This window comes from Vombatus ursinus, unplaced genomic scaffold (assembly GCF_900497805.2).
Source record: "Vombatus ursinus unplaced genomic scaffold, bare-nosed wombat genome assembly UNPS02014793.1, whole genome shotgun sequence".
NCBI lineage: Eukaryota > Metazoa > Chordata > Mammalia > Diprotodontia > Vombatidae > Vombatus > Vombatus ursinus.
The window spans coordinates 981,193-995,146 of NW_020954571.1; the positions used below are offsets into that span (position 1 = coordinate 981,193).

The 13,954-nt window shown below is 40.6% G+C and overlaps 1 protein-coding gene across 1 annotated transcript; it reads right to left on the bottom strand.

Moving 5' to 3' along the window:
- Nucleotides 1-1,520: 1,520 nt before the first annotated feature.
- Nucleotides 1,521-9,159, bottom strand: TMEM250 (transmembrane protein 250). Its single transcript, XM_027869692.1, has 2 exons — nt 8,656-9,159; nt 1,521-4,538 (listed from the first exon to the last, which is right to left on the bottom strand). Exon 2 carries the CDS (start codon nt 4,402-4,404, stop codon nt 3,985-3,987), a length of 420 nt encoding a protein of 139 aa, XP_027725493.1. The 5' UTR covers nt 4,405-4,538; nt 8,656-9,159; the 3' UTR covers nt 1,521-3,984.
- Nucleotides 9,160-13,954: the final 4,795 nt, after the last annotated feature.

Consider the following 13,954-nt stretch of genomic DNA (forward strand, 5'->3'; position numbering starts at 1 on the left):
CAGCCTTAATCAGTCAACAAAGTGTTTCCTCTGAAACAGTCTTCTGTTTATTTGTCACAGTGGATGCTCTAGTAAACAGTAAATGGCACATTTGTTGGCAAAGTAGAGCAATCTGTCCAGCTCATTAAAGATACCAGGAGTAGAGGCAGAGAAAGATGCATAACTCTGCCCTTTTAGCAAACATCCAACCTCTAACTTGTAAAAGCTCAGCATGTCTTTAGAATCCTCAAGAAATGTAAATCTTTGTAAAACTGTGAACCTGTCAAAGGGAGAGAGACCATAAGGTTCTTTTAGCTAGCAGGACAATGGCTGGCAAAATTTAACTAAAACAAATACTACTCTGTCAAAATAACATGCTGTATGTGTGGATGGGGTCTAACTCTAATCCCCTGAAGTCATGAAAGGTCTAGGCTGCTCTCATTATGCCAACTTGGCCAGTTAAGCCTTTCCTGGAAGGCCCTAAGCTTTGTTTATGAACTATTCTCATACCCTAACTCACTTACCTTTAGATAACGACTGGCATTTTCTCCTGACTACACTCAAATGTCATCCTGCAATAAACAGGAGAGAGGCATTCTGAGGCTTTTCAGATTTTAGTGCATAAGGCTGAGTGTATATATACTAAACCTTTATTCCATGTCTTGAATTTATGGAGCTTTCAAAAAACCCACCTAAAATCCATTACATTAAAAATAAAAGTGAACGAGCATATTGTCATAAGATGGAATCTCCTACTAGGAATTGTCAGTGCTGCTTTCAAGTGTTTGTATCCTACAGTTAATACAATCTTGGCTTTCTAAATATTTACAAATAAGAATAACTGATTTTCTATGGAAAGTAGTAAGATTAACTAGGTAAGAAACTTGGCATATTTATAGCAATTTTAATATTAGGCAAGGGAAAACATTACACCAGAGAATGAGGTCTATTGGATTAAAGCAGATTGAAAGAACTACCTCTAACAGATTTCAAAAGTAGCCATTTTTAAATAATCCAATTTGTTCCCATATAATTAAGTAGACAGCTGACAGCCACTTGTGACCATCCTACTTAGTTTTAGTAAAACCATTTCAGTACTCTCTTTTAAGCTTGTTCCGATACTATTTTGTTTTAAAAGGTAAATTCAACAGCAAAAATTCTCAGACATCAAAAGCTGGACACTAAAGTAGCTTATTTTTTTCCTCAAGACAAGTTCATTCAAGTAATTTAAATATACTTATGTCTGTAATTTATTGCACTGAGCAATTTTTAGTGATTTAGTATTAAACCAAGTTTTCTTTTAAATGACATTTCCAGGTATTACGACTGCTTCAAAATAAGAAAAGAACCTATGAGTTGGCAGGTAAAAAAAAAAAAGAGATAAGAATTTTTCCCATGTAATAAAGCTGTCCAAAAGCCTAGAAAGATCTTTAACTAACAACCTGACACCTCTTTAAAACAATAAAAACTGCAATTTTGATTGTTAGCTCCCTACAAACAGTATAACTAAAATATATTTGAATATAAGCAATCACTCCATCAACACATTAAAAAAATAAGTTTAATGCAGGTGGTACGTCTCATAAAGAATTTAACAGGCACTCAAGACATTGAGCTGTGTTTGTTTGTTTTTTTGTGTGTTCCAAAGTCAATTCAAGGTACAATTCAAACACTTGCATTGCTGTTTATACATTCATTGGCTAAATAGCAAGTTTCCTCCTGCTATCGGGACTTTGTTAAAACGCACACACATACTAGAACCCTCAATCAGTGCATCCGATAGGGAGCTCCACTTCAAAGACATGAATGTTTTAGTGGATTTAGGCTGAATGAATTAAAAAAAAAGACAAAAAAATTCAAAAAATAATCTGCATGACTAGTGCAATAAGATTTTTAGCAGGCAGTAAAAATGAAATCAATGCATTTAAAGCTATCATTTCTGCCCATCACATAATCAATTTCTAAAACTAGCTTTGCTTAACCAGTTTATTTAACCACCTTAAAACCAGATTTCTTTTTTTGCAGAAGCAAACCTTAAAAAAAAATTCAAAGAGCAAGTTTTTCTACAACCATAATTTTCCCTGATTTGAATTTTCTTAAGTTTGTCAAATGACATGCATTTTTCCTCACAACCTAGCCTCACAACTAGGCTTAGAAAAGGGTTTCTCTGTTCCCCCCTCCAATCAATTTTTTTTTTTTTGCCCTTCTTCTGGAAAAGGTTAGATGTGCTGAGACTTGTGTCAAATGAGAATGTAATTTTTCACTCTATCACACATACGCGTAAAACTCAGAGATAATGATTTTAGGTGGACAGGGAATGGGTGACCAACATTAGCTTACTAATTATCCTCTCAGTAACTTACTTCCCTCAAGCAGTTATCCTAGACACAGTATAAAAATACCTATTAGAGTATGGTGACCAAAAAAACGCTCAAGAAAGATTCTCTCCTATATTTTACTTCCCTTCCTTGTTATTTAAAGGTATTTTAATGAAAATGGGATCTTTGTTCCTTTGTAGTCCATTTGTTCCTGCATCTCTTTAGGTACCTGAATTTATCTTAAGTCTTAAACGCTTTCATAGCAACCAAGGCAGGAAGTACAGAGCAGACAAGCCCTTAATAAACAAAGATTCAATGTTCATTCAAATGCCTTAAAATTTAGAAGAAATGTTTTTTAAAATTAACCATTAAAATAAAACATTTTCCATGCTAAATAACCGGCTTTAGGGTTATCCATCTACAGATTTCAGATAACCATGGTGTTTCAGAAAGAAGTCAAATTCTGGGAGGTTTCTGCAAAAGAAATGAATTCAAATGCCCTCCAAAGCAAGCAAAACATTATCAGCTTTCCCAGAAAAGTGAGTTTAGACAGATTAAAATATTTTATAATGTAATATTGCATTCTCTACAGACTTGGCCACTGATGCACAAAGGGCTCTATATTTGCCTGGCTTCTGCATTTGGCACCACTGAAACTTACAGTGCTCCAGAAAACACAGCTCTCTTATGAGCTATGGCATTAGAACCAGATTCCCTGAATGAAGATCTTGGCACTGTTTGCTTCAGTTTGCTTTCAGACCAGGCCTAGGTCTGTGAAACACCAAATCTGGTTGTAACCAAACAAAATTATTCACTTCCCTCTAGGTTTCAGACTAGCATTCAACCCTCCTCATTTCATTTCTCAATTGTAGCTCTTTGTTTAATATAAGAAAGATGAACTTGCACTGAACCTGTGCGAAAATTCTAGAAATCCTGGGCCATGCAAGTGGTTTAATGGCAGTGCATCTCGTTACTAAAGTGGAGTCCAACTCTTTCCTAAGGCAGGGTAGGGGTTAGGAACACTAAGGAAGCGTGGACGTTTGGCCCACAGGGAAGGGAACTACTTTCAGGCCTGCTCCTTGGCCAGCACACAGAGTAAAACTGCTGAGGCATGTCCCATCCCTTTGGTAGGTAAGAGAAACACCCCTAAATGTGAAACTGGTGAGAAGAGGAAGCCACAACAAGGTCCTGAAAGTGCAGACTTGATAAAGAGGACCCTACTGCATTACATTTATTAAATGTGAACATAAACTACATTAAAATAGAGGAAAGGGGAATACAATGTAGCAGCAGAGGGAGGGGAAGCTAAGAGCCAAAAAGCAGATTGAAGGAGAGAGAGCCTTGATTTTGCCTTTACAAATGTCACAGCCCTTTTCTTTCCTATGCCATAAACACAGTAAGATGGTCAGAGAGCAAATAAAAATACTGCCTCTGATCAGGGCACTACTAGCTTGGTTTGGTATGGTGAAAAACCCGTCTTTGGGATAGGAGACAAACAGAAGGAAAAATGACCCAACATTCCCCCAGTGTCATTTCATTTCAGAGACAGGTCATTGTCTTTACCAAAGAAAATATCTACATACTGCATATACATATATCAGTCATAAATAAATAAATTAAACCAAAGGAGAAAGTGGATACATCAGATGTAGTCACAGCTGCCCAAGCCTGCATGCACACCTCCCATTTACATGTCCACAAAGACCATGAAACACCAGCCCAGACCTCCCACCAGCAGCATAGTCACATGAATCCCATAAATGAGCAGCTCATTCATCAAGCTGAAATCAACCCGCCTTCGTCCCAGCAGCAGGAGAATGATGGACAGCTTGTACTGGAAACGCAGAAAGATGCGGATGCCAAGGTACTGAAGGCAAAACAGGATGGAGAGCGCCACCCAGAGGATGGAGGTAAACAGGCTGCAGCTGAAGTAGAGCAGGAAGCGGATGAATCCATACATCCATCGGGACTTCAAATAGATGTCGAAGTTGTTGTACTTGGTGCGCACTAAATGAGAGGTTCTCACAGGCCCACAGGCGGAATGCAGGCACGTGGTGTGGGGGCCGTGGAAAGACCGGACACGCCGGGGAATGGGAATTACAGGCATTGGGCACCCCACGGCTCACTGAGTTCTAGAGGAGGACAGACTGTGTGCATAACAAGCATCATCCGTGGGCAGGGAACAGAACTGAAGAGCCTAGGCCTGTGAACTCTCCGCTGAACTTCCAGGGAGGCACACGCCTACAGGAAGAAGAAAAGGCAACAAAAAGAAAAAGCAATTCAGCTGTAAGGAACCAAAATAAAATGGGTCTCTGCCCTGAGGAAGTTTACAATCTATTATTAGAAAGAGCAGATAAATCCTAATATATTTGTACATTCTCATGAAACACGAAAAGAAGTTTATATGGCAGAAAGAATGGTGGCCTAAGAGTCAAAACATCTGAGTTCTAGACTTTAGAGATCATAAAATTTAAAGCTAGAAGGAATCTTAGAATCATCTGATCTGGTTGCCTTATTATACTTATGAAGAAAATGAGGATTAGAGCTTAGGGGCCCAATAAGTGGGGGTTTGAATCCAGGTGCCCTAAGTACTAATTATTACTCTTTTCTGGATCTATGACCCATTAGGCTATTTTTACTATCGTCAAATCAGTCACTTCAAGTTTCTGGACTTCAGTTTCCCTACTTGAAAAGTAAAGGGGCTGGATTAGATTATATCTAAGGGGTTTTCCAATTCAATAAAGGTAACATTTATTAGGCATTTGACATCTACAAGATATTATCTTAAGCATTAGAAGATACTAAAATAGATATGACTCAGGACCTATTCAGAGTTTAGAATCCAATGGGAAGATGGGATGAGAGTTGGGGTAGGGATCAGGATCTTACTAATGTAGACACATTTGGATCCCCTCAGTAGCCTAGAGTTTAGGACCACCTTAGAAGTGCTATCCAGAGTAAGGAACTCCTAAGGACTACAGTTGAAGGCTGGACACTAAATGCTCTATCCCTCCATTCTAAAGTATAAACTAATGGAAAGCAAACTACAGAGAGGCAACCACGGTCTAGCAAATTCAGGGCAGACCTCAAAATTAAGAAAACTTGGTTTTAAACTCTGACACATAGGATAGCTGTGTGACCAATGTCAAACCACTTAGCTCCTCAGTGCCTTAGGCAACTCATTAAGACTGGAAATTTCAAAACTGTTGATAAATTGTTGATGGAAAATGAAACCACTGATCTGGACCAAACAAACAAAAAAAAGGCAAAGCATCATCATCAACAACAGCAGCTAGCATTTATGTAGAGCTTTGCAAAGTGCTTTACAGAAATTGTTATATTTTACCCTCACAACAACTCTAGCAAGGTATGTCCTATTTTTACCCCCATTTTACAGATGAGGAAACTGAAGGCCAAGAGAGGTTAACGGACATGCCCAGGGTGACACAGCCAATGTCTAATATGTACCCAGTCACCTAGATGCCTAGTCTAAGGGAGTGTTAGGGAAAAAAAAGTGTACTTCACACAGGATCCCAAAATGATCACTGACCTATTTCTCTCAGTCTCCACACAAAAGAGGGATTTGGGGGTAGATGGAAAAAAACAAATCTCTCCCATATTCTTTAACATCGTGCTACTATTAATACAGTGCTATGCTATACATTCAGTGAGAAACAATTAAGGAAGGACAAAACAGAAACTGGTTCTTTTAATTCTTTGCAAGTTTCTCACTCTATACAACAATAATAATCTGCCTCTTAGTCCTGTGTCTAGCCCATCACTAATAGCTGCATTTTTCAAAGATCTCAAAGCACTTAAAAGATGCTTAACAAGTATAAGCAATCATCTAACGGATATTTAGGATCTAGCACACTATTAGTGATAGATTATGGATTCACTAAACACTAATCAATCAATTTTACGTTTTGCCAATTAAGATACCAAAGCACAAGGTTTAACCATTTGACCAACTTCACAAAATCAGCCATAGTCATAGTCATAGTTTAATGTTATTCACTAAGTAGAATCTTATGAGAATACACAATTGCAAGTTCTGAATACAGTCTGTTGTTTCTAATAGTGTGGGCAGACATACAAACTGTTTCTCTAATATTGTACTTTGCTCCCTTTTTATGGAAAAGCTGAAAGTACATTTAAAAATCCCAGGAAGGATAAAAGATGAGGTTCTGTTAAAAATGAAATTGATAGCCTACCAAACAGAAAGAAAATGCAACTCTCACTTGTTTAAGCCTACTGATTTGTATGTCCATAGAATAGAACAAGCTTGCTGCTTCCAATGTGCAGAAGGTGGTGGCTGAAGATTCCCTTGCAGTTTTTACCCAAGCACTGTAGGGATTCAGTGTATCATCTGATCCAGGAATGGGGATCCTTCAGTCTGGAGGCCACATGCCTCGAGGCAGCAGGTTCCCCATCCCTGATCTGGTCTGTTTGCTTCAAAACATCTTTATTTGCTTTTTTCTCCCCTGTCAGATCTCCTAGAGAATAAATATCCCTAATATTCCCTTTCATGAAGATACAGCATTTGATTGACATAGTTAACTTAAGGTCTATTAGCTGCTCTTTTTTATCATGTCTTAGACATGCCTATTTCCAAGAGTTATGAAATGACGATGCCCTTATTTGACAATGTTATTAAACAATTAGTGCCTTCTGCAGGTGCTTGATTCTTCCCATAAAATGGTGTATTACAATATATTTCAGAGTTAATGAAAACAAAGTCACAAAGTGGACTACTCTTTCCATTGTTAAACTGGGAGGTTTTATCACTGATTTTGCTTACAGACAGTTCTATTTTCTTTCTACCATCAATTTGTGAGGCACCATGAGACACCGTGATGAATCTTGAACTAAAAGTCAAACTTTTGACACTGAAATCAATTGTTGCTTTTTAATATTATTATACCACAAAAATAAAATTATTTTACTAAACTTTTCAGAAAATAGAGGAGTGACTGGCTTTGGTTCACATATCCATATGACATCTGGCCTGTTCTTCTTTTCCATGTGCTAAGTCTAGAAAAGTCATTTCTCTGAGACTCCTCCCTTATCTATAAAAGGGATAATTTCCTTGGAGAACACAGAGGTATAAGACTTAATTGTCAGTATTTTTGAAGCACTTGAGTTTCCCTGATAAACACATTTTAATCATTTTATAGCGCTTAGCACAGTGCCTGGCACATAGCTGGTACATAAGAAATGTTTACTGATTGATGATAGGTCTTAAAACTTCTAAGTATGAATTATGAGTTTTCATTTATTTCTTAACAAATGTGCTACTAATCTTTAGCTACACTATGAAGGGAGTTTGTTTTTATTATCTTACATACCTACTCATAAAAGTGTGTTGCATTTAGGAAGCCCCCTGTGCAATACAACTTTACACATTATTATTCAGTTATTTACTTTGTAAATATGGTGCACAATATATTCCATCTCAGTCCCTCTGCTCCATGAGGGGCTGTGAAGCAGAAATACTCACGTGTAACCTGACACACACAATAATTCTTTCTGTTCTGAAATTCTCTGCTTCCCTATGGCATTACATTTGGGATGCATTGACCTTAAGAGGAAAAATGTTGGAATGTGTTCCCGTCAAGAGACTGGGATCGTAAAGTAGAGACAAGAAAAAGCCCTATGACCAGGCCTTTTATGTGGAACAGACTGTCCCCATCAGTTTTGGTGCTCCATACCTAAATGAAGAGTAGCAGTGTGCACTTCAATTAATTTTACTAGGTCCCCTTAAACAACCGGGGAGGCAAGAAGAAACACAAATAGAAACCAAAGGTCAGGGTTCAGGCGCTTGACCACCTACTCTTTAAAAAACAAAACAAAACAAAACCACCCTGATCTAACTTTTGCATCCCATCCTCCACTCTGAGTTGGTTTCTGTGCCCAAAGAGAAACTAAGAAAGAGAGAGAAATTGAAAAACATTTTTTTCCCCAAATGACTTATCCATGGGACCAATACATTACTCCCCTCTCAATTCACTGCCGAGATGAAAAGTGGTGCCCCTTTGGACCTCCCCCTGCAAGGCAGGCAAGGAAGGAGCAGGGAGAGCAGGGGAAAGCCAAGTTCAAATACTACGTCCCAGACTAGGGAGGCCTTGGCCGCCCCCCCAGGAGGGCACAGAGGAGGCCTCGGCGGAATCAATGAGGGTCCTCCCCTTCCCTTATCGCCATCGGGCAACTACCCCTCCTGGCCCTACGTGCCTTTCTCCCGAATGTCCACCCCCGACCATCTTCTGATCCCTGACCCCAGATACGCCCCTCTTTGCTCCCGGAGTTCCCTGGTTAGCTCCCGCCTCTTCCCCCGTCACGCCCGGGCCGATTCGCTCACCGTGCGCGGCCTCCGCGGCGGGGTGGTAGTCCCAGGGCCCAGGGCCGGGGGCCGGCAGGGCGGAGGCCAGGGCTGGGGGCCGGCGTTGCTGTGGCCCCTGCTGTCCCTCGAGGCCGGAGCGGCGGAACGAGGGTGGAGGCTGCATGGTGCCGGGCCTTCGGAGGGAGGAAGGTCACCAAGAGAGTCAGGCCCAAGGCCCGGGGGAGGCCGCTGGGGGCCCCCGCCCGTGTATGCCCCTCATGGGCCCCAACCAGGTACAGCCCAGCTGGGTAAGGGGAGCCCTAGGCCGTTCGTGGGAAGCGTTTGTCCCAGTGAGGGAACCGTAGCAGTCGTCCCTCCGCGGCCACCGTAGGATATTCCTTCTCGCCCTGCTTCTTCTTTTTCCCCCTTCACTTTCCACACTTAAAAAAACAAACTCGCCTCCCCCTCCTTCCCACGTTCCCAACCTACTCCAAAGGCGAGAACTTATCACTTATCAAGCGTAAGGATGCGTACAGCAGCCACACGTCATGCGTCACGCGCCGTCTCCCACCGCACGAGGGCGGCGCGGGGGTGGGGGTGCTTGTCTGCGCAGGCGTGCGCAGGGACTTGACTTGTTTCTCTTATCTTCCACCCCCCACACCCACCTCTCCCCTTTGAAGTCTCAGTCGCACCTGCGTGCGTCTGGTCGGCATCAGGCATGCGCGGAATGTCAGGCTTCGCGCCTCTCTGCAGAGGGACAACCACGTTCTGGCTCATTTAGCCCCTCCAGGTCTGGATGGATACAGTTTCTTTAGGTCAGGACTTTCCACTTTAGAGAATTCTCAACACGGCAGAGGAAGGGCCAGGGCCTTGCAGACCAGGGCTTCTAGGGTTAGAGTGAACTTGTTTAAAACAAAACAAAATCAAAAAAACCTTTGGTAACTCTAAGTAGAATTGGTTTCCTTTCCAGTTCCATATATTTTATTTTATGCATCTAAAAACATTACTCCCAGAACGGGACCATAGGCTGCACCAGATTGCCAAAGGGGGTCCATGACACAAAACAGTTAAGAACTCCTGAAGAAACAGACAAATCCTTGCCAGCTGGTTGTCAGTGGTGCCCAGACTGGGTGTCACTATGGCTTCTATTTTTGTCTTTTTGGTGGAAACCACAGAAATGCATTTCTATTTCCCAGATGGTGGACTTCTCATTTTCACTAATCAGGGTGACATGTAAAGAAGAAAAAAGTCTGAGGCACTGGATAACATCACCTCATAGTTCCCTAAGGCTTAGGTGCCATCAGATTTGCACCCCAAACTGAGGGAAAGAGATAGCATGAGGAAGGAGCTATTGAATACCAAGGTCTTCTTCTGCCCCCAATCAAAGGATCGTAGGACTTAAAACTTCCAGTCCAATTCCATCATTTTACAGATGGGGAAATTGAGTCCCAAATAGGGGCAGTGACTTTCTTGAAGTCATACAGCTAGGCTTCAGTAGAACTGGGAGTTAAACCCAGATTAACTAACTGAAGAAGTGATTCTTTTTCACATATGGATTTTAGTAAGTTCTCTCCCAACTTTGAGACTCTATGAGTAGCAGAAAGAACTGTAGAGTCAAAATGATACTTTTTGAAATGAATCTGTGTGGATGTTGGTAAATCACTTAATCTCATTGGGTCTTAGATTCCTCAGGTGGTGCTTCCTTTTCTCTTCTCTCTTTACCCTGTTTTCTCTTCCTTTGTCTTTTTCCCCTTCTTACTTTTTCCTATTTATTATCTCTTTCTTCTTTAACTCCCTCCCTTGTATCTCCTTCCTTCTGTCTTAATGTGACATCTTTAAATGGATGTTATAAATTTAATGCATTTATATTTATACATTGGATGACCTTTCTGTGAAAATAATCAGTCTAATATATTTTAATGACAGAGGCCTTTTATACTTGACATGCATAATTTAGAACTTCACAATATCTGACTCTAGGTAAACATTGTTGTTCTTCAGTCTTTTTCAGCCATGTCTGACTCTTCCGGACCCCATTTCAGTTTCCTTGGCAAAGATACTGGAGTGGTTTGTCATTTCCTTCTCTAGCTCATTTTACAAATGAGGAAACTGAGGCAAACAGGGTTAAGTGACTTGCCCAGGGTCACATAGCTAATACTTATTAGTCTGAGGCTGGATTTGAATTCAGGAAGATGAGTCTTTCTGATTCCAGGCCTGGCATTCTATCCACTGCTCCACTTAGCTGTCCCTTAACTAAGCATAATACACAGTAGTTTTTATGCACCAAAAGATAGGAGGAGGAAGTCCTGAAAAACAGTTTCTTCCCTGATTTGTAAATTTATTCATATAACAAGTCTTACAAAAGGGTACTGTAATCAGTCATGCAAATATTAGACTTGTTTGGTTTGGCCTCAGAAGGTAGAACTAAAAGCGACAGTGGAAATTACAAAGAAGCAAATTCTGGTTACTATTTACAAGGGGAACAGGCTACTTCGGATGTAATGAGATCTTCCTCACTGGAAGTCTTCAGCCAAAGGCTGGATAACCCCTTATCCCATGTGGTGTAGCTGGGATATCTTTTTGGACATAGGTTGAAATAGATTCTACTGGGGTCCCTTGCAACTCTGAAATTCTGTGGTTCTGCAAAATGAATGGGTTTGACCTAATGATTTTTAAGGCCCTTTTTAATTTTTAAGTCTTAACTTCCATAACTCCAAATTCAGTGCTCTTTGTTCTACATAACAGTGGTCTCTCTGGCCCAGGAAACTAGCAACGTACTCTCCTCCTTTGGGCCTTCTAGAACATCTGGGAAATCCCTATCATAGGGTAGGTGCTTCAGTGTTTGTTGCAATGTAACATTCTGCTTAATGGATCTTTGGTGCAGTGAAAAGAGTCCTGGGATACAGGTCAAAAGAACTGGTTTTTAGTCCTATTTTGGTCCCTCAAAAACTTTGTGACCTTCGACAAATTACGTAACCTCTCTGAGTCTCAGGTGCCTCATCTGTAAAATGAAGAAATTATGTTAAATTTATTCATCAACAAACTGCATTATGGTAGGTTCTGAGTCTACAAAGACAAAAATGAAAGAATTACTGCCCTCAAGGAGCTTACATTTGATTGGAGGGGGTAGAGTCTATGTAAAATATATGTATATAGAATAAGTACAAAGTACATGCAAACTAATTTCCCTGGAGCAAAGCACAAGTCACTAGGGAGATGTGGCACTTAAGCTGAGCTTTGAAGGAAACAAGAGATTACTTGAGGGAGTTCATTCTAGGCATATGGGACAGACCATGCAAAATGAGAGATGGAAAATGAAATGGCTTGTTTTGTTGTTGGTGCTGAGTTGTTTTTCAGTCATGTTGGATTCTTCATGACCCCATTTGAGGTTTTCTTGGTAAAGATACTGGAGTGGTTTACCATTTCCTTTTCCAGCTCACTTTATAGATGAGGAAACTGAGGCAAACTAGGTTAAGTGACTTGTCCAGGGTCACACAACTAAGAAGTGTCTGAGGCTGGATTTAAACTCAGGAAGGTGAATCTTCCTGACTCCAAGCTTAGCTGCTCATGTTTTTTTTTGGAAACTGATGATTTTGACAATTGCAAAGTGTGGGGGAAAGAGTGACTTACAATAAGGTAGGGTGGAGCTAGGTTGTGAAAAGCCTCAGTCATACAGCAAAGTTTGTATTTAATTCTACAGGCAATAGTAAGCCATTGGAACTCACTGAGCAGAGTAGTGACATAGACAGACCTTTGCTTTTGGACTATCAATCTATCAGCTGTGTGGAAGATGACTTAGGGAGTTGGCACAGAGACCATTAGGATATTATTTTAATACTTGAGGTAAGAGATTATAGGAGCCAAACTAGGGTGGTAGCTATGTAAATGGAAAGAAGGGGATATGGTAGAATTGATAAGAGTTGATAACTGATTGGATATAAGGAGTGAGAGTGATGAATAAAATGAATAAAAGATGATACTGAAGTTATGAACTTGGGTGACTAAGAGGTTTTGTGGTAACTTCAACAGAAATAAAGAAGAAATTTTCCACTCAGGAATCTATTTATTAAATTCCCTAGTTTTCATGATCCATCAGGGGAAAAAAATGGCTTTTTCTTTTGTTTTACATAGCAGTTGTACAGCAGTAATTTTTTTGGCATGTCCCTTATAAGTTAGACCACTGATCAGTGTCCCTATATCCATTAACCAATTGATATCTCCTGGATGCCCATCAGTAAGCAATTAAGACTAATGAGCTTTTACAAAGGGACATTTACTGAGAAGATATAGCACAAACAAAAGTTCAAATACATCCCATAACTTCCTGAAGTAGGGGTATACTCCCCTCTACCACTTTAGTCCTTGGGCAGAGTGGGCTCAGATTTAAAGAGGTTGCTACAAACCTACCACCCACACTTCTGGATGTGACATTGCCACCAGCTGAAGCTCTCCCTTTCTTCTAGGACATGATACCTGTTATTGAGTAGATTTACTACTAGATTGGGTCATGCAGGTCACTCCTCAGGCTTCTTCCTTGGCTCAAATGCTGGACTTCTTGTGGCTCTTCCCATCTTTCAAGGTCTCACAGGACCTAATATCAAAGGAAAGGAGACACAAACATGCAGCTGTCTCATTTCAGACAAGAGCTTGCCTAGGAGGCCATGTACCATTCATAGCTGGTTAGTTGTATGTGTGGGGAACCCCATCTGGCACTTCACAGCAGGAAGGAAAAATTTGGGTTTGGTCAGTTAGTCCCTTTTTGTATGCCTACTCAGTTGCTATTCAGCAGTCAAATAAAAGGCTTACTTCTCAGCAAGTGGACAGGAAACAGTCACTGACTATCTGCATGTGCTCTGAACTGGGGAACAGGACTGTTCTTGCGCTTCCAAAAGCAGGCTCCCCAAAGTATTCATGTGGGTTGGTACCAGGCAGAGAAGACTACATGTGCCCAAAGGACTATCATTGGATAGTACCTATTACATGTGAAGCAGAGAGAGGAGGGATGCAGAGCCAAGTGCTGATCAGCCATGCTGGAGAAAGCTGGTAGCCATAGCATTGACACTTTGTGCATAGCTATCATGGTAGCCCTTGTAAGTGCTTCTGTCTGCTATAACCAAGACAAGGCAGAGTTGAGAACAGATCCAGAAATGAAATACAAGCTACCTGTCAGAAATATGGGAGTAAGTGCTTCTGGGACAGTGGATCTAGAGGAGAAATAGATTTCAGAATGCTTGGACTAGCAGCTTTTTAAAAAATTTCTTTTTAAATTTAGTATTTTAATTTTCCCAGTTACATATGAAAACAATTTTTAAAATTCCTTTAAATTTTTTAAGTTTAA